General features: G+C 42.0%; 1 protein-coding gene across 4 annotated transcripts in view; it reads right to left on the reverse strand.

Annotated features, from left to right (window-relative positions):
- Positions 1-24347, reverse strand: part of prkcz (protein kinase C, zeta) — a 349250-nt gene that overhangs the window by 48569 nt on the left and 276334 nt on the right. Inside the window, exon 17 of one of the 4 annotated variants that reach the window (XM_073032158.1) lies at positions 20954-21300. The exons of the other annotated variants lie outside the window; for them this stretch is intronic. Coding sequence (XP_072888259.1) covers positions 21217-21300 — 84 coding nt within the window. The 3' untranslated portion in view covers positions 20954-21216. Of the gene's footprint in view, positions 1-20953; positions 21301-24347 lie in introns of those variants that run through there. 4 annotated transcript variants of the gene reach the window in all.

The raw sequence follows: 24347 nt of genomic DNA on the forward strand, positions 1-24347 counted from the left end.
CACGAATGTTCAATCCTTTCTCTGTGGTTTCGAGGCTATGAACTGATCTGGCTGCTCTGTGTTTTTGCCCTGCTTGTATGATGAACTAGGACTGAGGCTTGGGCCTATTCTGGCTGCTCCAGGAGTGGACCTGGGACTCAGTCTGATTTGGAATGCTGTTGGCTTGCATCTATTGTTTGCATGATTTGTGTTTTTTTTCTCTCTCTTTCTCTCAGCAGTGGTTTATTGACTTTCTTTTTTTTAAAAAAAAATGGGTTATTTGGGTTTCTTGCTTTGTGGCTGCTGGTAAGCTGACAAACCTCCAGGTGTACAATTTATACATTCTTTGATAATAAGTGTGTTTTGAATCTTTGAAGAGAAGCAGGAACTAAAGAGGTGGGGTGACAAAGGAAAGAGAGTAGGCAAAATCATGGTTTTGTGTGTATAAGGTCAGAATGCTTCTGGGTATGCTTAGTGCAAGTGCATGCATTTAAACTGTTGCGTTGATCTGTATTACATACCACTCATTATACACTCAATGGCCACTTTATTAGGTACACCTCCTCATTAATACAAAGATTTAACCAGCCAATCATGTGGCAGCAACTCAATTCACAAAAGCATGGAGACATGGATACAAGATTCAGTTGTTTTTCAGACCAAACATTGGAATGGAGAAGGAACAGACAGACAGACATACTTTATTGATCCCGAGGGAAACTGGGTTTCATTACAGCAGCACCAAGAATAGTGAAGAAATATAGCAATATAAAACCATAAATAATTAAATAATAATAAGTTAATCATGCCAAGTGGAAATAAGTCCAGGACCAGCCTATTGGCTCAGGGTGTCTGACACTCCGAGGGAGGAGCTGTAAAGTTTGATGGCCACAGGTAGGAATGACTTCCTATGCTGCTCAGTGTTAAGTCTCGGTGGAATGAGTCTCTGGCTGAATGTACTCCTGTGCCTAACCAGTACATTATGGAGTGGATGGGAGTCATTGTTCAAGATGGCATGCAACTTGGACAGCATCCTCTTTTCAGACACCACAGTCAGCGAGTCCAGTTCCACCCCCACAACATCACTGGCCTTACGAATGAGTTTGTTGTTTCCGTTAGTGTCCATTACCCTCAGCCTGCTGCCCCAGCACACAACAGCAAACATGATAGCACTGGCCACCACAGCCTCGTAGAACATCCTCAGCATCGTCTGGCAGATGTTAAAGGACCTCAGACTCCTCAGGAAATAGAGACGGCTCTGCCCCTTCTTGTAGACAGCCTCAGTGTTCTTTGACCAGTCCAGTTTATTGTCAATTCGTATTCCCAGGTATTTGTAATCCTCCACCATGTCCACACTGACCCCTTGGATGGAAACAGGGTCACCGGTACCCTAGCCCTCCTCAGGTCCACCACCAGCTCCTTCGTCTTTTTCACATGATTCTGCTCGCACCATGTGACAAAGTTTCCCACCATAGCCCTGTACTCAGCCTCATCTCCCTTGCTGATGCATCCAACTATGGCAGAGTCATCAGAAAACATCTGAAGATGGCAAGACTTCTGTGTTGCAGTTGAAGTCCGAGGTGTAGATGGTGAAGAGAAAGGGAGACAGGACAGTCCCCTGTGGAGCTCCAGTGCTGCTGACCACTCTGTCTTGACACACAGTGTTGCATGCGCACGTACTGAGGTCTGCCAGTCAGGTAATCAATAATCCATGACACCAGGGAAGCATCCACCTGCATCACTGTCAGCTTCTCACCCAGCAGAGCAGGGCAGATGGTGTTGAACGCACTGGAGAAGTAAAAAAAATGACCCTCACAGTGCTCGCCGGCTTGTCCAGGTGGGCGTAGACACGGTTCAGCAGGTAGACGATGGCATCCTCAACTCCTAGTCGGAATGTGATCTAAGTGACTTTGACCTTTAATGATTGTTGGTGTCATATGGGGTGGTTTGAGTATCTCAGAAACTGTTGATCTCCTGAGATTTTCACACACAACAGTCTCTAGAGTTTACAGAGAATGGTGTGGAAAACAAAAAAAAATCTGATGAGTAGCAGCTCTGCAGGTGAAAACACCCTGTTAATGAGCTGACAGGAAGTTGTCAGTAACTCAAATAACATGCATTACAACAGTTGTGCACAGAAGAGCATCTCTGAATGCACAATATGTCAAACCTTGAAGTGGATGGGCTACAGCAGCAAAAGACTACACCAGGCTCCACTCCTATACCTAATAAAGTGCTCACTGAATGTATCTTGCCAATTAGAAAAAGCATAGCACATCATAAGCTTTGACATTTTGAAATCCTTCTGGAAACCTATGTACAGTGCATCTACTGCACATTAAAAGAATACCAGCACAAGCATCTGCCATTCCCCAAAACAATGGTGGAAAGAAGTTCAGTTGTGATTTCAAGGGATTGCCAAAGAACAGGAGGCTTCATTCTGAGTGAAGTTCAATTATCTATCACAAGTAATACTGTCTGGTTTTCTGAGGCTTGATTATTGCCTGTGTTCTGTTTTACCAATGGGGCCTGCTTCATTGAATTTTTTCTGGAAACTGTTGCCTCAATAGTTCGTGAAATCAATGTGTGTATCTCCCTGTAATCATCAATATACTCTCAACTTGCTCTTTCCACTTGCTGGTTGAATCAATTGATGTCAATCATTGAAAATATTGGGTGAGAACCTTAAGCAGGGTTGTTTATTGTTTTGAATTGTTTATAATGGCAATAACTTTAACAATGTGAACATGTTGATCATTTACTTACTTTTTCCCACAGGGTGTGAGGCTTACCAACAAGTCTGAAAAAACATAAGGTCATGAAAACAGAAAAAGGTATAAAAAGTACAACTGTATAAGTGATTCTGCCGGTAAGCACCCATTCCAATTTGTTACGCCAATTAGACAGTTCTCGATAAGATTTTTTATTCTATCTTTGTTTCATGTACAACCTACAGTTTCTGCTCCTTGCCTCTTCTTTTCCACCCTTTAAACATCTCGTCTCAAACCCATTTTCCTTCATATGATTTTTTACCTTTCCTTTCTCTACTGAATTTATAAGTTATTCTACTTGAAAGGAAAGGTTCACAGGAGTAGGCTATTGATGCTTTTGCCACTCTAAGTTTCTAAACAAGTTGACAGAATTGTAAAAAACATGCAAAAAGTAGAATTAAAATCCTCTAAAACAAAAGCTCAGATCTGAATAGTGTAAGAATATGCCTCCTGTTGTCAGAAGTCCAAAGGTAGCTTTTAGTATTTGCCATATAATAAATTGTTTTTGGTATATTTTTCTTTTTAAACCATAGATTCACAAATTAACCTGTAGTAAGGAAACAGGTTTTATTCTAGAGCCAAATTTGTATAAATTGTTTGGAGCTAGTAAGTGAGCTTGTAAGTGATCTTGAAGAGCGATTAAGGTTTAAGTAAAATACTTCCCAGCAAGAAAAATATACACAAGTGAATTGAGTATGAATTAAGATTATAATCAATCAGAACCAGAATTAAGTTTATTATCACTGACATATGTGGTGAAATTTGTTTGGCAATAATTAAAACAGTACAATGAAATGCATACAATATAAAGTTACAATAAGGAGTATATAAAAAATAGTACAAATAGTGAGTTAGTGATCATGGGTTCATGAATCGCTCAAAAATCTGATGGTAGAGGGAAAAAGCTGTAGCTAAAATGTTGAGTGTGAGTTTAATGAAGGAACTGTGTTTGTGTTTAACTGGACGCTGGCCAACATACACAGAACTGAACTCTTAGTGATGTGTCAAAGCTATCAATACTGTGAAAGCATTACAAAAGAGGAATGACAAATATGAAAGCACACTATCTTGAAATACATGTGTAAACACACAGAATCATAATGCAATAAATATAAAAAACAATTTATAAAATGCAAAATGAATTACATTGGGTTAAATGTCACAATTGTATTTTGCTTTTCTGTAACAGTGAATTTTTTTCAAAAAAGTTTTGAAGGAGATGAACAGTTTCAACTAAATCACTTCATAACTTGCAGTGTGATGATGTAAAAAAAGAGCAACAAAGATACAGGAATTTCAGAGAGCTTCAAGGAGGATTAGGCTGCAGTGATTCAACAGGTGAAACATCTGTAATGATACATGGCAACATGCTGTGCTTCTAATATCATGCAGTTCCAAGCACAAAAAAGGGAATCTGGGAAGCACACAATGTTAACAACAAACCTCAGAAGGTTGAAAAACCATTTGAAGAGTTGGCAGGAACTGAATATTTCACAACTGACAAAAAAAAACCAACGTGGCAATCTGGCAGTGGTGCACACTATTCAACAGCAGAGCCAATCATCTCCACTCTTTCATTCCTTCCAAGCCTGACCCTACCCCAAAACTCTGAAACCTTGATTAAAACTGCAATGCTGTGGGCTACAATTAGTACAGACCAGGCAGGTGCCAAAAATATCAGAACTTCATCTCATGTGACTTGCAAATGAATTTAAGAAATGATTTGCTATTGATTAACAGACATTGGGAAATGAGTAGAATGAACAAGGACCTGGGTGTACAATAGGGTGTCGGGAGCGGTGAATAGGTAGGGAGAAGAAAATGGAGAATGGAATTATTTAATGACACACATTTAATCATCTAATCAGCAGGTTCCTGTTAAGTATATATAATTTCTTGAAAGACATTCATTGCACACAGTACTTTGAATCATGAACTTTATTATGCAGATGAATATATGTTCAAAAGTGGATTTTCTCTACAGAGTTACCATATGAATATCTGGGATAACATTTAATAGTCAATTAACTTCAATCCAATACAAAGATACAAGTACAAAGATAGGAAAGGAACTTCTAGAAAAGAGACACCATCCTTATATTTGCACTAGTGGAATTTTAAGCACAAAGGATAGAAAATTTAGTGGCATCAATGTAAACAATGCTGATTTACAATTGGATAATCAGCAATTTGTGAAATAGACCATGTGTTTTCTACAGGCACACCAAGAAACTCAAGTTAAAATCAGACACCAAGTACAATTAAGAGGTTCTTGTGGGTGAATGTTTAAATTGCGATGATGCATTCATAGAACCAGTGCAACTGATCCTGCTGATGTAGGCAAGACCAAAAGTTGCTATACAACATGAATCATAAATAAGAAAAATAAGCTACAATAGAACAAAATGTAGGTACAAATACTAAAAAAAACAGAAAGCTTTTCTGAAAACTGTTAGCCCAGAGATCTGAAGGCACTGTTGACTTTTGATGGACAAGGAATGTAGCCAGAAATCCAATATAGAAGCCATCCAGGGACCCAATATAGTCCTTGCACACAAAGCATAAGTTCATTTGCTTTTCTTTCAATCCAGTGTACTGCATTCAGGACCAACAATTTGGAGTCCTTCATTGTGGAGAAACCAAATGCTGACTGTGTAGAGCACCTGCACCCAATCTGCAGAACGGGGAGGACACTGATCTTACTACTATCTGCCACTTTAATTCACCATTCCAATCAGACTTTTGTCTGGGCCCTCTTCATTATTAACATGAGACCCAACACAAACTTGAGGAACAGTACCTCTTCTTCTGTCTGAGCCCATTGCAGCCTTCCTGACTCAGTAATGATTTCTACATCCTCATAAAATATGAATTCTCTTAGAATCAGCCATTTCTGCTGTAAGTCATTCATTTGTGATATTGGCTCTGTTTTGTTTTCTCTTCATTCATCCGACTGACCTGCTGGGCATAACCCATAGAACTCTATGAAGTTTTATGCTGCTTTAAATTCTCAAATTTTAATTGGCCCCCATTAATTCATCATCTAGATTGCTGTACAATTTAAACCCTTGATAAAACGGGTTTCAGACAAATAGATTCTTTTATCCAAGCCATCCACACCTGACCCTCCTCCCCTTCACAGGCCACTTTCTCTGCAACTTAAATCTAATTTATTTTCTCTTATCTAATTCTGATGAAGAGTCTTTGACTTTAAACACATCACAGGTAGATGGGGTCAAAAGGGTGCTTTTAGCACAATGGCTTTCATAAATCCGAGTATTGAGCAGAGGAGTTTGAGATGTTATGTTGAAATTGAATAAGATGTTGGTGAGGCCAAATTTGGAGTATTGTGAGCAGTGCTGATCAACTACCTACAGCAGAGATATCAACAAGATTGAAAGTGTACAACCTGAGTAATAGGGAAAGATTGAATAAGCTAAGACTATTCTCTGGAGCATAAGAGAAAGAGGGAAGATTTGAAAAAGGTGTATAAAGTTATGAGGGGTATAGATAGAGCTCATGCAAGCAGGGTTTTCCTCTGAGGTTGAGTGAGACTAGAACTAGAGGTCACAGGTTAAGAGTGAAAGGTGCAATATTTATGGGAAACTTGAGTGGGAACTTCTTCACTCAGATGGTGGTGTGAGTGTGGAATGAGCTGCCAGCGGAAGTGGTGGATATGGGTTTAACTGCAACATTTAAGAGAATTTTGAATAAGTACCTGGATGGGAGGGATATGGAGGGCTAAGGTTTGGTTTGATTGGACTAGGCAGAATAACCGTTTGGCATGGACTACATGGGCCAAAGAGCTTATTTCTGTGCTGTAGTGCTCTATAATTCTATAACTATGCTTTGCTTTTCACATATGCTACCTGACATGCTGACTGTTTCCAGCAATTGCATTTTCATTTCAGAAAAACACTGTTTATTTAAAGTCTAACAGTGGTTCTTAAAGAAAATAAGACAAAGGAGCAGAAGTCGGCCATTCAGCCCATCGAGTATACTCCACCATTTTATCATGAGCTGATCCATTCTCCCATTTAGTCCCACTCCCCCGCCTTCTCACCATAACCTTTGATGCCCTGGCTATTCAGGTACCTATCTATCTCTGCCTTAAATACACCCAATGACTTGACATCCACTGCCACATGTGGCAACCAATTACACAGTTTCACCACCTTCTGGCTAAAAAAATTTCTTTGCATCTCTGTTCTGAATGGACAGTCTGCATCTTCAAGTCATGCCCTCTTGTACTAGACTCCCCCACCATGGGAAACAACTTTGCCACATCCACTCTGCCCATGCCTTTCAACATTCAAAATATTTCTAAGAGGTCCCCCCTCATTCTTCTAAACTCCAAGGAGTACAGTCCAAGAACAGTCAAACGTTCCTCATGTTAACCCTCTTATTCCCAGAATCATTCTAGTGAATCTTCTCTGAACCCTCTCCAACGTCAGCACATCCTTTCTTAAATAAGGAGCCCAAAACTGCACACAGTACTCCAAGTGAGGTCTTACCAGTGCCTTATAGAGCCTCAATATCACATCCCTACTCCTATACTCTATTCCTCTAGAAATGAATGCGAACATTGCATTCACCTTCTTCACCACCGACTCAATCTGGAAGTTAACCTTAAGGGTATCTTGCACGAGGACTCCCAAGTCCCGTTTCATCTCAGAACTTTGAATTCTCTCCCCATTTAAATAGTAGTCTGCCTGTTTATTTCTTCTACCAGAGTGCATGACCATATACTTTCCGACATGTTATTTTATTTGCCACTTCTTTGCCCATTCTCCCAATCTATCCAAGTCTCTCTGCAGACTCTCTGTTTCTTCAACCCTACCGGCCCCTCCACCTATCTTTGTATCATCAGCAAACTTAGCCACAAAGCCATCTATTCTATAATCCAAATCGTTGATATACAACGTAAAAAGAAGCAGCCCCAACATGGACCCCTGTGTAACACCACTGGTAACCGGCAGTCAACCAGAATGGGATCCCTTTATTCCCACTCTCTGTTTCCTGCCAAACAGCCAACGCTCTATCCATGTATATAACTTTCCCGTAAATCCATGGGCTCTTATCTTGTTTAGCAGCCTCATGTGCGGCACCTTGTCAAAGGCCTTCTGAAAATCCAAATACACAACATCAACTGCATCTCCCTTGTCTAGCCTACTTGTAATTTCCTCAAAAAATTGCAATAGGTTTGTCAGGCAGGATTTTCCTTTAAGGAAACCATGCTGAGTTCTGCCTATCTTGTCATATGCCTCCAGGTACTCTGTAACCTCATCCTTGACAATCGACTCCAACAACTTCCCAACCACTGACGTCAAGCTAACAGGTCTATAATTTCCTTTTTGCTTCCTTGCCCCCTTCTTAAATAGCGGAGTGACATTTGCAATCTTCCAGTCCTGCGGAACCATGCCGAATCTATTGACTTTTGAAAGATCACTTGCTAATGCCTCCGCAATCTCCACAGCTACATCCTTCAGTACATGAGGGTGCATTTCATCTGGTCTGGGAGATTCATCTACCCTCAGACTATTCAGCTTCCTGAGTACTTTCTCTGTCGTAATTGTGACTGCACACACTTCTCTTTTCTGACACCCCTGAGTGTCCGGTATACTGCTGATGTCTTCCTCAGTGAAGAATGATGCAAAATACTTGTTCAGTTCCTCCGCCATCCCCTTATCTCCCATAACAATTTCTCCAGCATCATTTTCTATCGGTCCTATATCTACTCTCACCTGTCTTTTATTCTTTATATACCTGAAAAAAGCTTTTAGTATCCTCTTTGATATTATTTGTGAGCTTCCTTTCATAGTTCATCTTTTCCCTCTTAATGACCTTCTTAGTTTCCTTTTGTAAGCTTTTAAAAACTTCCCAATCCTCTGTCTTCCCACTAATTTTTGCTTCCTTGTATGCCCTCTCCTTTGCTTTTACTTTGGCTTTGACTTCTCTTGCCAGCCACGTTTGCATCCTTTTTCCATTCAAAAATTTCTTCCTTTTTGGAATATATCTGTCTTGCACCTTCCTCACTTCTCGCATAATTCCAGCCACTGCTGCTCTGCCGTCCTTCCCACTAGTGTCCCTTTCCAGTCAACTTTGGCCAGTTCCTCTCCCATGCCACTCATTTCCTTTACTCCACTGAAATACCGACACATCGGATTTCGGCTTCTCTTTCTCATATTTCATAGTGTACTCAATCATGTTATGATCACTGCCTCCTAAGGGTTCCTTCAGCTCAATCTCTCTAATCACCTCTGGTTCATTACACAATACCCAATCCAGTACAGCCGATCCCCTAGTGGGCTCAACAACAAGCTGTTCTAAAAAGCCATCTCATAGACATTCTACAAATTCTCTCTCTTGAAGTCCAGTGCTGACCTGATTTTCCCAATCCACTCGCATGTTAAAATCTCCCACAATTATCATAACACTGCCCTTCTGGCAAGCCTTTTCTATTTCCTGTTGTAATTTGTAGTCCACATCATTGCAGCTGTTAGAAGGCCTGTATATAACTGCCATCAGGGTCCTTTCACCCCTGCGATTTCTTAGCTCAACTCATAAAGATTCTGCACCTTCCAATCCTATGTCATCTCTTTCTAATGATTTAATTTCATTTCTTACCAATAAAGCCACGCCATCCCCTCTGCCTACCTGCCTATCCTTCCGATACACCATGTATCCTTGGACGTTCAGCTCCCAGAGACATGCATCCTTTAGCCACATCTCAGTGATGGCCACAATATCATGCCTGCCAATCTGTAGCTGTACGACAAGATCATCCACCTTATTCCTTATGCTGCGTGCATTTAAGTATAACACCTTAAGTCCAGTATTTGGTACTTTTTGCTTTGATTGCACTGCAACTCATCCCAATGGCTGCAAATTTGCCCCATCACCTGCCTGTCCTTCCTGACATCTTTACTGCTCACTATCTTAGATTTATTTCTGTTTTCCCCCTCCTCCGCTCTATCATTCCAGTTTCCATCCCCCTGTCAAATTAGTTTAAACCCTCCCTAACAGCTCTGTTAAACCTTCTCGCCAGGATATTGGTCCCCTCGGGTTCAGGTGTAACCCATCCTTTTTGAATAGGTCTTACTGCCCCCTGAAGAGATCCCAATGATCCAAGAATCTGAAGGCCTGCTCCCTGCACCAGTCTCTCAGCCACACATTTATCTGCCTGATCCTACTATTCTTGCCCTCGCTAGCACGTGGCACAGGTAGCAATCCTGAGTTACTACCCTGGAGGTCCTGCTTCTCAGCTTCCTTCCCAACTCCCGGAAATCTCTCTTCAGGACCTCCTCCCTTTTCCTATCTATGTCATTGGTACCAACATGTACCAAGACAGCTGGCTGCTCGCCCTCTCTCTTCAGAATATTCTGGACCCAATCCAAGACATCCCATACCCTGGCACCTGGGAGGCAACACACCATGCGGGTATCTCTATCAGGCTCACAGAATCTCCTGTCAGTTCCCCTGACTATGGAATCCCCTATGACTACCGCATTCCTCTTCTCCCTCCTTCCCTCCTGCACAACAGTGCCAGGCTCAGTGCCAGAGACCCGGTCACCGTGGCCATCCCCTTTCAGGTCATCCCCCTCAAAAGCATCCAAAACGATATACTTGTTGCTGAGGGGGGCAGCTACAGAGGTGCTCTCCACTATCCGGGCAATTCCCTTCCCTCTCCTGACAGTCACCCAGTTTTTTGACCCCTGTAGCCTAGAGATGACTACCTCCCTGTAGCTCCTGTCTATAACCTCTTCACTTTCCCTAATAAGCAGTCGGTCATCAAGCTGCAGCTCCAGATCACTAACACGGTCTCCGAGGAGCTGCATCTCGGTGCACCTGGTGCAGATGTGGCCATCAGGGAGAGTGGAGGTCTCCCAGGATTTCCACATCTGACACCCTGAACAAAGCATTAACCCTGCAGACATGCTAACTCATTCAACAGGAATGAAACAAGGAAAAATAAGTCTACTCACCCACTTACCTCGCCAAACACACAAACTTTTAAAACCGTTAGCTGTGTGAGCCCTGCTGTTTCTCCGTTTGTCCGGGATGATTCACCAAGGGGAAAAAAAAAAGAGTTGGTGTCTTGCTCTTGCCTTTACTGCCTAAGCCCATTGAGCCAAAGCCCTATACTCTGCTGCCACTTACTCCGCTGCCCGCTGTATAGGGTGGTCTTTTTAAACTCGCTGTGCTGTCCTGTCTATGTCATGCACCTGCCAGTTGGAAGTCCCCTTCCTTTTTAAGCTCTCTGCACTGTCCCATCTACGCCACACGCCTGCGCAGTCTCACCCTTCTTGTACTCGAAGAAGTTTTTTTAAAAACTGCCTTCCTTCAGAATTTAGCTCTCACGCTGCCGTTCTTGTCCTGATCCCAAAAAAATGGTTGGGGCTGCCACCAAAATGGCATATTTTCAGAAAATCATTGAATTTAGAGGTGATAAGTCCTCTGCACTGCCAAAGACCATTGGCAGTTCCTGCTCATTTTGATTCTTCCCTCCAGATAATAGTGAGCATCCAACTTGGGCAGAGAAGTATAAATGCCAAGCATCAGTAGAAATTACACATGCAAGTGTCAATGTCTTCCCATTTGGAAAAAACTGAACAAAAGAAAAATTGTCTAAAGAATAAACGGTATCTTGTCTACAGCACAGATGCATTCATCATTTACCTATCCTGCAGTGGCATCTGCTGTCTTATTCTTCACAGACAGACTGCATCATCGAGCAAGCAGCTTAGGCTTTCAATATTCTGCAGAAGTGAAGCAGGCAGTGGAAAAAGCTATGCCTAACATTGTATCAACATTAGGCTTGCTTTGATTCAGACACAAGATTTTGGTATGCTTCCCCAATCTGGGCATACCCACACTTGAGATGAATATTCTAACCCCAACCCAAATGAAAGAAACAGAACTTCCATTACTGACTTTATGAATATTCCCAGCTGATGAAAGCTAAACTACAAAAAGATGTTTTAGTGGAAACAAAGATATCTGAAGCTATCTTTCTTCCAGTACCTTGTGTGGGTGTTCCTCATGATGTGTGGATGCAATAGTATCTCAAATGCAATTAAAGTGAACAAGTCCATTGTCGATAAAAATATGTTCAGCTGCTGCATTTAAAGGTTTAAATATAAAGAATGCTATTAACTGCCAAGCTCTTCAGTTTCTTGGCAAGAAAGGTAGATTATTCTATTGCTGTAATGGTAGGAGATTCATCATGAAAAAGAAATGGCATAAATTAAATATCTAAAATATTCCAAAGGAAATAGCCGTGCTAGGGTACAGACAGGTTTCTGTGGGTAGGAGTTTTTGAGGTCAACCAGTCGATGGGACAGAAAACAACAGTATAAATTAAATGATACAGAATGTAATGTATAATTATTTTATCATGTCTTTCAGTACAAAGTCACCATTCTAAAGCTACAATAATTTAATTAAAGAGAGTTTCAATACTGATTTTTCTATATGTTGAACAGTTGTCTTAGCTAATGGGAATATACTAGATGATTATTATAACAGAAATTCATATTGTTATTAAAGTAGATACCAATACCTTAGTCAAGTCAAGTCACTTTTTTTGTCATTTCAACCATAACTGCTGGTACAGTACATAGTAAAAATGAGACAACATTTTTCAGGACCATGGAGTTACATGACACAGTACCAAAACTAAACTGAACTACGTAAAAAAGAGAAAGCTACACTAGACTACAGACCTACACAGGACTGCGTAAAGTGCACAAAAACAGTGCAGGCATTACGATAAATAATAAACAGGACAATAGGGCAAGGTATCAGTCCAGGTCCTGGGTATTGAGGAGTCTGATAGCTTGGGGGAAGAAACTGTTACATAGTCTGGTTGTGAGAGCCCGAATGCTTCGGAGCCTTTTCCCAGACAGCAGGAGGGAGAAGAGATTGTATGAGGGGTGCATGGGGTCCTTTATAATGCTGTTTCCTTTGCGGATGCAGCATGTAGTGTAAATGTCTGTGATGGCGGGAAGAGAGACCCTGATGATCTTCTCAGCTGACCTCACTATCCGCTGCAGGGTCTTGCCATCCGAGATGGTGCAATTATCGAACCAGGCAGTGATGCAGCTGCTCAGGATGCTCTCAATAAAACCCCTGTAGAATGTGAGGAGGATGGGGTGTGGGAGATGGACTTTCCTCAGCCTTCGCAGAAAGTAGAGACGCTGCTGGGCTTTCTTTGCTATGGAGCTGGTGTTGAGGGACTAAGTGAGATTTTCCTCCAGGTGAACACCAAGAAATTTGGTGCTCTTAACGATCTCTACAGAGGAGACGTCAATGTTCAGCGGGGAGTGGTCGATCCATACCCTCATGAAGTCAACAACCATCTCTTTTGTTTTGTTCACATTAAAAGACAGGTTGTTGGCTCTGCACCAGTCTGTTAGCCGCTGCACCTCCTCTCTGTAAGCTGACTCATCATTCCTGCTGATGAGAACCACCACGGTTGTGTCATCGGCGAACTTGATGATGTGGCTTGAGTTGTGGGTCAGCAGAGTGAACAGCAGTGGACTGAGCACACAGCCCTGGGGGGCCCCTGTGCTCAGTGTGATGGTGTTGGAGATGCTGTTCCCGATCCGGACTGACTGAGGTCTCCCAGTCAGGAAGTCTAGGATCCAGTTGCAGAGGGAGGTGTTCAGGCCCAGTAGGCTCAGCTTTCCAATCAGTTTCTGAGGGATGATTGTGTTGAATGCTGAAATGAAGTCTATGAACAGCATCCAAATGTATATGTCTTTTTTGTCCAGGTGGGTTAAGGCCAGGTGGAGGGTGGTGGCAATGGCGTCACCTGTTGAGCGGTTGGGACGGTACGCAAACTGCAGGGGGTCCAGTGAGGGGGCAGCAGGGTCTTGACATGCCTCATGATGAGCCTCTCGAAACACTTCATGATGATGGATGTAAGTGCAACAGGACAGTAGTCATTTAGGCAGGACACTGAAGATTCATTTTACCAGTATGGTTGGCACATATTTACACCAGCAATTTATCACACAAAAGATTTCATTCCTTCATCAGACAAGTCTATTTGACATAGAACAGTACAGCACAGGATCTGACACTTTGATTCACAATGTTGTGCCGAACTAATTAAATTAGTTATCCAGTACCCAACTACACTAATCTCTTCTGCCTACACAATGTCCATATTCTTCCAGTTCCTGCACATTTATTAGCCTCTCCAAGAGCCTCTTGAATGCACTCATCCTATTTGCCTCCAGCAGCACCCCAGGCAGTGCACTCTAAGCACCCATCAATAAAAACTTGTCTCACACATATCCCTTGCACCTTAAATACATGCCCTCTGGTATTAGACACTTCAACCCTAGATAAATGGTACTGGTTTTCTTCTAAACCTCTCATAATCTAACACAGGTTTCCCCTGAGCCTCTGCCATTCCAGAGAAAACAATCCAAGTTTGACCAATATCTTTATATAACACATGCCCTCAAATACAGACAGCATCATGGTAAACCCCTTCTGCACCCTCTCCAAAGCCTCAACATCCTTTCTATAATGAGGCATCCAGAACTGAGTGGTATACTCTAGTTAGTGTATTGCTAATCTGTTATTTCTGGAGTTCTATAAAGCTACAACATAAATTCCCAACTCTTGAAAAGAGTTGACAAATAAAGGCAAGCATGCCACATGCCTTCTTTACCACCCTATTAATCTGTGTAGCCACTTTCAGGTACCTATGGACATGGACTCCAAGATCCCTCTGCTCATCGACATTATTAAGGGTGTTGCCATTAACAGTGTATTGGATCTCATAAGGTGCAACAGTTCACATTTGGCCAGGTTAAACTCCATCTGCAATTTCTTCATCCATATCTGCAACTGATCTATATCCCACTGTATCCTTTGCTTGTTGTTGTTCGTCCTTCAGAGTCGAAGACGACCATGACTTCTGTCAGGTGGAGGGTTTGTGACTGTGGGTCCGGAGGTGACTGGTGAGGCCAATCCGGGCCCTGAAAGCTCGCCCACATGTGGGACACATGAGGGTAGGTGCTGCAGTGGAAGTGGAGGTAGTTCGAGCCTTGCGCACGGCACGTTTCCTCTGAGCCTCTGCGGTCTGATTTCTGCTGCATACGCTCCTTTAGTGGTGCTGCTCCACCAGGTTGGGTGGTCCAGAGCAAGCGATTCCCAGCTACTGGGATTGATGTTGAGGTCTTTGAGGGACACTTTGAGGCAGTCTTTGAAACGTTTCTTCTGCCCTCCAACTGAGCGCTTGTCCTGGCTCAGCTCTCCATACAGCAGCTGTTTTGGTAGTCAACTGTCAGACATCCTGACGACATGGCCAGCCCATCTGGCTTGGGCTTTCTGTAGGAGGGTGTAGACGCTGTGGGTGCTAGCCCGCTCCAGGACCTCCGTGTCTGGGACTTTGTCCTGCCATCGTACATGGAGAAATCTGCGGAGGCAGCTCAAGTGGAAGTGGTTGAGCTGTTTAGCGTGTCTGCTGTAGACAGTCCAGGTCTCGCTGGCATAGAGGAGGGTGGTGAGAACCACTGCTCGGTAGACCTTCAGCTTAGTGGTAAGGCTGAGACCTCTCCGCTCCCATACATTCTCACGGAGTCTCCCAAAGGCGGCACTGGCTTTGGCAATCCTGTTGCTGATCTCTGCATCTATGTTCACCGCTCATGATAGAGTACTGCCCAGATAAGTAAAGCTGTCGACTGCCAGTAGCTTCTGCCCCTTTACTGTGATGTGTGGTTCCTGGTAGGGCTTTCCGGGTGCGGGCTGGTACATAACTTCGGTCTTTTTGGTGCTAATTGTAAGTCCAAAGTTGTCACAGGCTCGTGAGAGGCAGTCCATTTCTCGCTGCATCTTCTGCTCTGTGCTGGTGTTGAGGGCGCAATCATCAGCGAATAAGAGGTCTCTGACGACGGTCTCCTTTACCTTTGTAACAGCCTGTAGACGCCAGAGGTTGAATAGCCCACCACCAGTCCTGTATCTGACGTGTATACCATCCTGACAATCGCGGAAGGCATCATTCAGCATAGCAGAGAAGACCATGCTAAAGAGTGTAGGGGCAAGAACGCATCCTTGCTTCACACCGTTCATCACTGGGAAGGCTTCTGACTCGTCACCATCATCCAAAACTTTCACCATCATGCCATCGTGCCAAACAATTGTGATGAACCTGCTAGGGCAGCCAGCCATCTCTGCTGACCGTATCAAATGCCTTGGTCAGATCGACGAAGGTCATAAAGAGGTCGCTGTGCTGCTCTTGACATTTTTCCTGGAGTTGGCGTGCAGCAAATATCATGAGAAAAGCCATCAGGCAACTTTCTTGTAGCAAAGCACCAGGATCAGATGCAATCCCTGCTGAAGTCTACAAAGCAGGAGGCCCATTCATGATGCAGAAGCTGACTGAGCTCTTCCAGTCTATGTGGAACGAAGGAAAGGTCCCACAACAGTTGAAAGATGCCTGCATAGTCCACATCTACAAGAGGAAAGGCAACTGCCAGTCTTGTGACAATCACCGAGGCATCTCCCTCCTGTCCATAGCTGGGAAGATTTTGGCTTGCGTCCTGTTTAATCGCCTTCTCCAAATCCTTTGCTAGTCTTCTGCACTATCCCCCACCACCAGCCTTTGTTTCATTTGCCAACTTGTTATCACACCCACCTCCATTTTCATCCAGCTCATTTATTTATATCATTAACAGGAGAGATCACTACTAGTCACAGATTTCCAGCAAAAATAAATTGCATTCCATGCATCTTAATCTTCTGGATGACGATTGTCTGCAAATTGCTGTTCTAGACTTTTACTGTTAATATAAAACGTCACTAATTTTCTCATTTACATTGTTTACTGTTTCATCACTTTTCTGTCCCTTTGAAAACTAAAATAATCTGTTATAGGACACCCTCCCCATAAGGACCCAGTGCCATTCATTAATGTGTGCTGCAGGCTATCCTACCAAACAGAGGCCTCTGCCACCAAAAATGATGTTTTCCTCACCAGATCTCCATGCTTTTAAGACAGAAAACCAGGCAAGAATAATTAGTAGGAACTTTCCATTGTACTGCGGTCACTTAACTCATAACTGAATGAACAATGAAGCACGGCAATTTCTTTTTATTCAATCCATAATTACTGCATCAAGGTTTATCCAGGTCCCTGTTCTTTTCGCAATATGTGACCTTCTTAGTTTATTGTCCAAACCTACTCACTCTTTTACTGTTAAATGCATTTTTCAAATTCATGCCCCCTTGGCATCAATGATCACAAAGATTGCTGAATACATGAACCTTGATCTCTCAATTGCCCCATTTCCCTGAATAGAGATAATAAGCAGATACAATCATCATATCCTCAGAGGTTTAAAAAGAAGACCTAATCTTAAAAAGGTGAAGCATTGTTTTCAAACTGAGACTTGTAGTTCTGGATTCTTCCATAAGGAAATATCTTCTGGATTTTAAATGTTTCAAATAAATCATCTCTTATTCTTCTACTGTGCAAAGATAGAAACTAGCCTATATAATCTTTCTTTATAAGACTGCCTGCCTATTCTAGGTAAAACACTGTAAACTTTCTGTTAACTGCTTCCAATGTATTAACATTTTAACAAATAAAAAGACATACACTGTATAGTGTTCATCTCCTTATTTAAGATTTTTGTGGAGTTAGGGTCATGCACCTGAAATGATGGCAAAAAGGATTCCATGGTACCCAGCTCTTAGCTTCATCCCACCCCCTCCGGTCTACTCCTATCATTTCGCATTTCCCCCTCCCCCCTCTACTTTCAAATCTCTTACTATCTTTCCTTTCGGTTAGTCCTGACGAAGGGTCTCGGCCCGAAACGTCAACATCGCTTCTCCCTATAGATGCTGCCTAGCCTGCTGTGCTCTACCAGCATTTTGTGTGTGTTGTTGTTTGAATTTCCAGCATCTGCAGATTTCCTCGTGTTTGTTCCATGGTATCATTGTGTTTATGTTTTGAGATACTAGGAACTAAATGTGTGTTGTGTATCTCAGAAATGTTCAGAATAAGTAAAACATATTGGATGTTTTCAACACCTTCTATGCACGCTTTGAAAGGGAGAACACAACTACAGTTGTGAAGATCCCAGCTGCACCTAAGGACCCTGTGATCTCCGTCTCAGAGGCCGATGTTAGACTGGCTTTAAAGAGTGAACCCTTGCAAGGCAGATGGAGTACCTGGTAAGGCTCTGAAAACCTGTGCCAACCAACTAGCGGGAGTATTCAAGGACATTTTCAACCTCTCACTGCTACGGGCAGAAGTTCCCATTTGTATCAAAAAGGCAACAATTATACCAGTGCCTAAGAAGAATAATGTGGGCTGCCTTAATGACTATTGCCCGGTAGCACTCACGCCGGCAGTGATGAAATGCTTTGAGAGGTTGGTTTTGACTAGGCTAAACTCCTGTCTCAGCAAGGATCTGGACCCGTTGCAATTTGCCTATCGCCACAATAGATCAATGGGATGTAATCTCAATGGCTCTTCACACAGCTTTAGACCACCTAGACAACACAAACACCTATGTCAGGATGCTGTTAAGCGACTATAGCTCAGCCTTTAATACCACCATTCCCACAATCCTGATTGAGAAGTTGCAGAACCTGGGCCTCTGTACCTCCCTCTGCAATCGGATCCTTGACTTCCTAACCGAAAGACTAGTCTGTGCGGATTGGTGGTAACATATCCTCCTTACTAATGATCAACACTGGCGCACATCAGGGGTGTGTGCTTAGCGCACTGCTCTACTCTCTGTATACACACGACTGTGTTACTAGACATAGCTCAAATACCATCTATAAATTTGCTGATGATACAACCATTGTTGGTAGAATCTCAGGTGGTGACGAGAGGGCATACAGGAGTGAGATATGCCAACTAGTGGAATGCTGCTGCAGCAACAACCTGGCACTCAACGTCAGTAAGACGAAAGAGTGATTTTGGACTTTAGGAAGGATAAGATGAAGGAGCACATAACAATCCTCATAGAGGGATCAGAAGTGGAGAGAGTGAGCAGCTTCAAGTTCCTGGGTGTCAAGATCTCTGAGGATCTAACCAGGTCCCAACATATCAATGTAGTTATAAAGAAGGCAAGATAGCAGCTATACTTTATTAGGAGTTTGAAGAGATTTCGCATGTCAACAAATACACTCAAAAACTTCTATAGTTGTACTGTGGAGAGCATTCTGACAGGCTGCATCACTGTCTGGCATGGAGGGGCTACTGCACAGGACTGAAAGAAGCTACAAAAGGTTGTAAATCTAGTCAGCTCCATCTTGGGCACTAGCCTACAAAGTACCCAGCTTTAGGGAGCGGTGTCTCAGAAAGGTAGCGTCCATTATTAAGGACCTCCAGCACCCAGGGCTTGCCCTTTTTTCACAGCTACCATCAGGTAGGAGATACAGAAGCCTGAAGGCACACACTCAGCAATTCAGAAACAGCTTCTTACCCTCTGCCATCCGATTCCTAAATGGACATTGAACCTTTGAACAATACCTCACTTTTTAATATACATTATTTCTGTTTTTTGCACAATTTTAAAACATTCAATATACATATACTGTAATCGATTTCTTTCTTTCTTCTAGATTATTTATTGCATTGAACTGCTGCTGCTAAGTTAACAAATTTCATGTCACATGTCGGTGATAATAAACCTGATTCTGATTCTGAATTGACAACACAGAAATAAGCAGATATAGATCCCATCAATTCTAGTACCATCAGAATTTGATACATTCGTTCCAATATAAGTTTAGTATGTATCCCTCCTTCACAGAGGTTGAGTCCAGGCTGGTATTGGATATTCTTGACAGGGACTCCACTGAACTGATTCAGAATCAGTATAGTGCTTAACTTCAGATTCAGAGTTTAAGATGAGTCCAGACTCCAAAACATTTTACATTAATCCTAAACATGTACAATCTGCTATTTGATTGCTTGAAGATCCTGATTTTTTGGCGTCTCGCCATTTAGGACTCAGCACACTAAGTTCTCATTACCTATTGACCTGCTATTGTAAAACATGAGGTCAGCTGTGTGGGCTGGATGTGATGATGGAATTTAGGTGTCAGTAACCTGGGTAGGGTTATGACCAACTGAAATTTAAAGGCCAAAATGTCACATGGTCCTACTACCCTGCTCCCTTTGACCTCAGTGTTTCCTGGAAATTTACTATTCTACCGTCTTTGTTAAAACGGTGTGTTGGAGTAATCTTTCAAAAAACGTTAACAGTCTGGTGTTATGATCCCAGCCCCCTCCTTTGTGAGAATCACCAGAGCCCTAGTGAAGAGGGGGGGGGGGGTCAATGACCCAAGAGAAGAGAGAGATACGTGCGGTGTCCCATGTTTCACGGCGAGGCAAAGCTGGCGCCGGTGGTCATTGTCTCGTGGAGACACCTTTTGTGAATTGGGAACTGTACTACGTGTATACCCTCAGGGCAACGTGGGTGGAGAGATGGAGAGAGATTGCATCATCCCAACCTGATTGACATCTGAGACCCCGTGAGTTCAGATAAAAGAGGGGTTATAAAGACGGCCCCCCAGACGCACCAGAAGACACGCTAGGAATCCTGCGACAGCGTTTTAATAGCGACAGCCGGTGGTGGGGTTCGTGTGCGTCTTTTCCTTGCCTGGGATTGGCGACCTCACCACGGAAGAACGGCTTAGCTACAGGGGAGGCCACAAGTGAACGTCCATTCCCCAACGAGACTTCGACGAACTGAACTCCTGAAGGTTGGAAAAACCTGCCGGGTAACTGTTTCATTTGATTTCTACCTCTCTCTCTCCTTAACAAAGTGCACCAACGCGACACCACAACCGACGGCAGCTGGTGGAACTGCAGTGACCGCAAGAGACTTTCAGATATACAGCGGACAATATATACATTACCCCTAGACAACGATAGAGTTTGTTTCTTATTGGTTATTACTATACCTGCGCTTTAGATTGAGTATTGACGACGTATGTTATCAAAATGTTTGAATTAACCTTACGTTTGTGCCCCTTTATAAATAAAAACGTTTGAAAATGGTACCATCAGACTTCAGCGGACCTCTCTATCTTTGCTGGTAAGTGATCCAGTTACGGGATACGTAACACTGGAAAATAGATAGATAGATAGATAGATAGATAGATACTTTATTCATCCCCATGGGGAAATTCAACTTTTTTTCCAATGTCCCATACACTTGTTGTAGCAGAACTAATTACATACAATACTTAACTCAGTAAAAAATATGATATGCATCTAAATCACTATCTCAAAAAGCATTAATAATAGCTTTTAAAAAGTTCTTAAGTCCTGGCGGTAGAATTGTAAAGCCTAATGGCATTGGGGAGTATTGACCTCTTCATCCTGTCTGAGGAGCACTGCATCGATAGTAACCTGTCGCTGAAACTGCTTCTCTGTCTCTGGATGGTGCTATGTAGAGGATGTTCAGAGTTATCCATAATCTCAAACACAAAAAAATCTGTAGATACTGGAAATCCAAAGCAACACACACAAAATGCTGGAGGAACTCAGCAGGTCAGGCAGCATCTACGGAAAAGAGTAACAGTCAATGTTTCAGGCTGAGACCCATCTTCAGGTCTGGAAATCTGTTAGTTCTGCACTATTAAAGTCCAAAACTTGCTGGAGTATTGGAGTTTTAATGTACCTTGACCTCTTTATACAGGGAAGCTAAAATAACAATATATTTTTTGAAAACAGAAAATATTATTTCAGGGATAGAATTTCTAAGTCAGATTGCATGCAGTATAGAGAATATGAGGAGGGAAACAGAAAGAAACTGATGAATATGAAAAGATGATTTACATCACAAACTGGCAGTTGATTAATATAACATCCTGTAAGAGGTTCCAAGGAAAGATGTAACCTGAAATGTTAAAGTCTGTTCTCTTCACAAATTCTGACTGACCTGCTCTGTTTCTACTGTGGTCCATTTATACTTCAGATTTCTAGAATGTGCTGTTTTTTTGTTCAGTATTAAATGGAAATATTGGTTTAAATTATAGCCAGCAATATGCAAATATACTGAAACATATTCCTAAAATTATGGCCAAGGAGCACCTGGGGCAAAAGAGAAATGAAGTTAACATTTTAACTTAATGCTTTATTTAAATTAGAACTTTTGTTTGCTTGATGGCTCCCATTTTTACCTGTCACCCTCTTCCTCCCACTACTTTGTTGCATCCTATGAAAGGCTTGCTTTTTTTCTACTTTCTGCTCCTAATGCAAGGTTACAAATGAAATGATACCTGTTATTTTCCCATTTACAGGCTCTATCTGCCTGGTCTTGTATTTCCCTGACTGTATTTCTTATTTTCAGCTTTTGCATTATTTAGTTTACAAACAGGGCAGTGTTAAATTTGAAAATAAAATTCAGGATTTTTGTTTCAAAAATCACAAGACAGGCAAACATTTTCTTAGCACATTCATATTCATATCTTGACAAGAAAATAAAGTAATGATATAAATAATTAAAAGTAATGAATAAAAACTGACCAGAAATAGGAGAGGATTGTTCAGGAAAACCATAGTCAGTATACTTAAGCACTGCCTTGCTCACAGAAACACTGAACCAGTCAAAATTTAACATGCATAGACAATTAATTAGTAGCTAAAATTTAATGTTTCTGTATACTCTGGTGCAACTTGGAAAAAAAGTCTCAAAGAAGTCAGTTTTGCAGCCATGATATGAAATCTTTGTGCTAAAACTAATTAATTTAATAAGATACTTGATCAGAAATACTAAGTACTTCTATGACTGAATCTCTGAATCCAACTATCTTTAGAGCAATACATGTATTTAAATCGTAAGAAATATGATATAGTAATATCCTGATGGTACTCTTACTGGGTGTTAACAATCCAAATCTAACAGACTGTCATTCTAAAAACATTCACTTTGACAGGCTATGCGTAATTTCTTTCTGCTTTGCGTGCAATAATCTTGCCCAGCAGGAAACAAGTGAATAGGCAGCTGGTAGCTATGACACACTATGATCATTCCAGAATGTCAAAGACCAAATTGTGTACATCTTTGTCAAACTGGAATTAACAAATTTCCCACATCATACCCTTTGGGAAGTTATACAGTATCATGTTCTACCATATCTGAAGAATTCTTTTCAAAGAGTATGTTTAATAGAATCAGAATTAGAATCAGGGTTATTATCACTGGCATGTGACGTGAAATTTGTTAACTTAGCAGCAGCAGTTCAATGCAATACATAATCTAGCAGAGAGAAAAAAATAATAAACAAATAAATCAATTACATATAATGAATAGATTAAAAACCATGCAAGAACAGAAATACTGTATATTAAAAATGCTTTAAAAATCACATATTAATCCAGTCCTGTCAAAATAAAAGACCATAAGGCATAGGAGCAGAATTAGGCCATTCAGTCCACCAAGTCCGCTACCTCATTCTATCATGGCTGATCCTGGATCTCATTCAATCCCATACACCAGCCTTCCCGCCATATCATGCCCTTACCGATCACGAAACTATCAACTTCCACTTTAAATATACCCATGGTCTTGGCTTCCACCGCAGTCTGAGGCAGAAATTTCCACAGAGTTACGACTCTCTGGCTAAAAAAAAATTCCTCTTTACCTCTGTTCTAAAAGATCATCCCTCAGTTTTGAGGCTATGCCCTCTAGTTCTGGATACTCCCACCATAGGAAACATCCTCTCCCCATCTACTTTATCCAGTCCTTTCAACATTCAGTAGCTTTCAATGAAATCCCACCACATTCTTCTAAATTCTAGTGAGTACAGGCCCAAAGCTGCCAAATGCTCCTCAAAAGTTAACTCTTTCATTCCCAGAATTATATTTGTGAACTTCCTCTGGACTCTCTCCAACGACAACACATCCTGAGATATCAAAGCAATTTAAAGAGTAACTAAAGTTCCAAATAAGATTGCTATTTATAAAGAGAATATCATGCTAATTCCTATGAACAATTTTCAATAAATGGGATTAGTGGAGGTAAATTGTTAACTGTTCTTGCCATGGTTATTCCTCACATTTTCTACTTCCCTCTGAATCAGTGACTCAGATTTTACCAATTCACCCCAATTATCTATATTCAGTAGCCATGTTATTAGGTACAGTACATCTGTACACCAGCTCTTTAATGCAAATATCTAATCAGTCAATCATGTGGCAGCAACTCAATGCATAAAAGCATTGTTATGCCTGCAGCATCCTCCTTTGTGAGAATCGCAAGATCACTATTGGGTTGGGTCAGGGGACCCAGGAAATGAGAGAGAGACATGCAGAATGCCTCGTTCCCCGGCGATGTAAAGCTACGGGACATGGCCATTGTCTCTTGGAGACACATTTGTGGATTGAGATACTATGCTACGTGAACGCCCTCAGGCAAAGTGGGTTGGGTGAGAAAGAGATTGCATCACCCCAACCTGATTGACATCTACGACCCTGCGAGTCAGGATAAAAGAGGGTCTGTAGGAACAGCCCCTCAGACGCACCAGAAGAAACGCTAGCGATCCCGTAATAGCAGGAAGCCATTTGAAGGAGGCCACGTGCATTCAGTTCCGTTGCCTGGGACTGGT

This window comes from Hemitrygon akajei, chromosome 29 (assembly GCF_048418815.1).
Source record: "Hemitrygon akajei chromosome 29, sHemAka1.3, whole genome shotgun sequence".
Lineage (NCBI taxonomy): Eukaryota > Metazoa > Chordata > Chondrichthyes > Myliobatiformes > Dasyatidae > Hemitrygon > Hemitrygon akajei.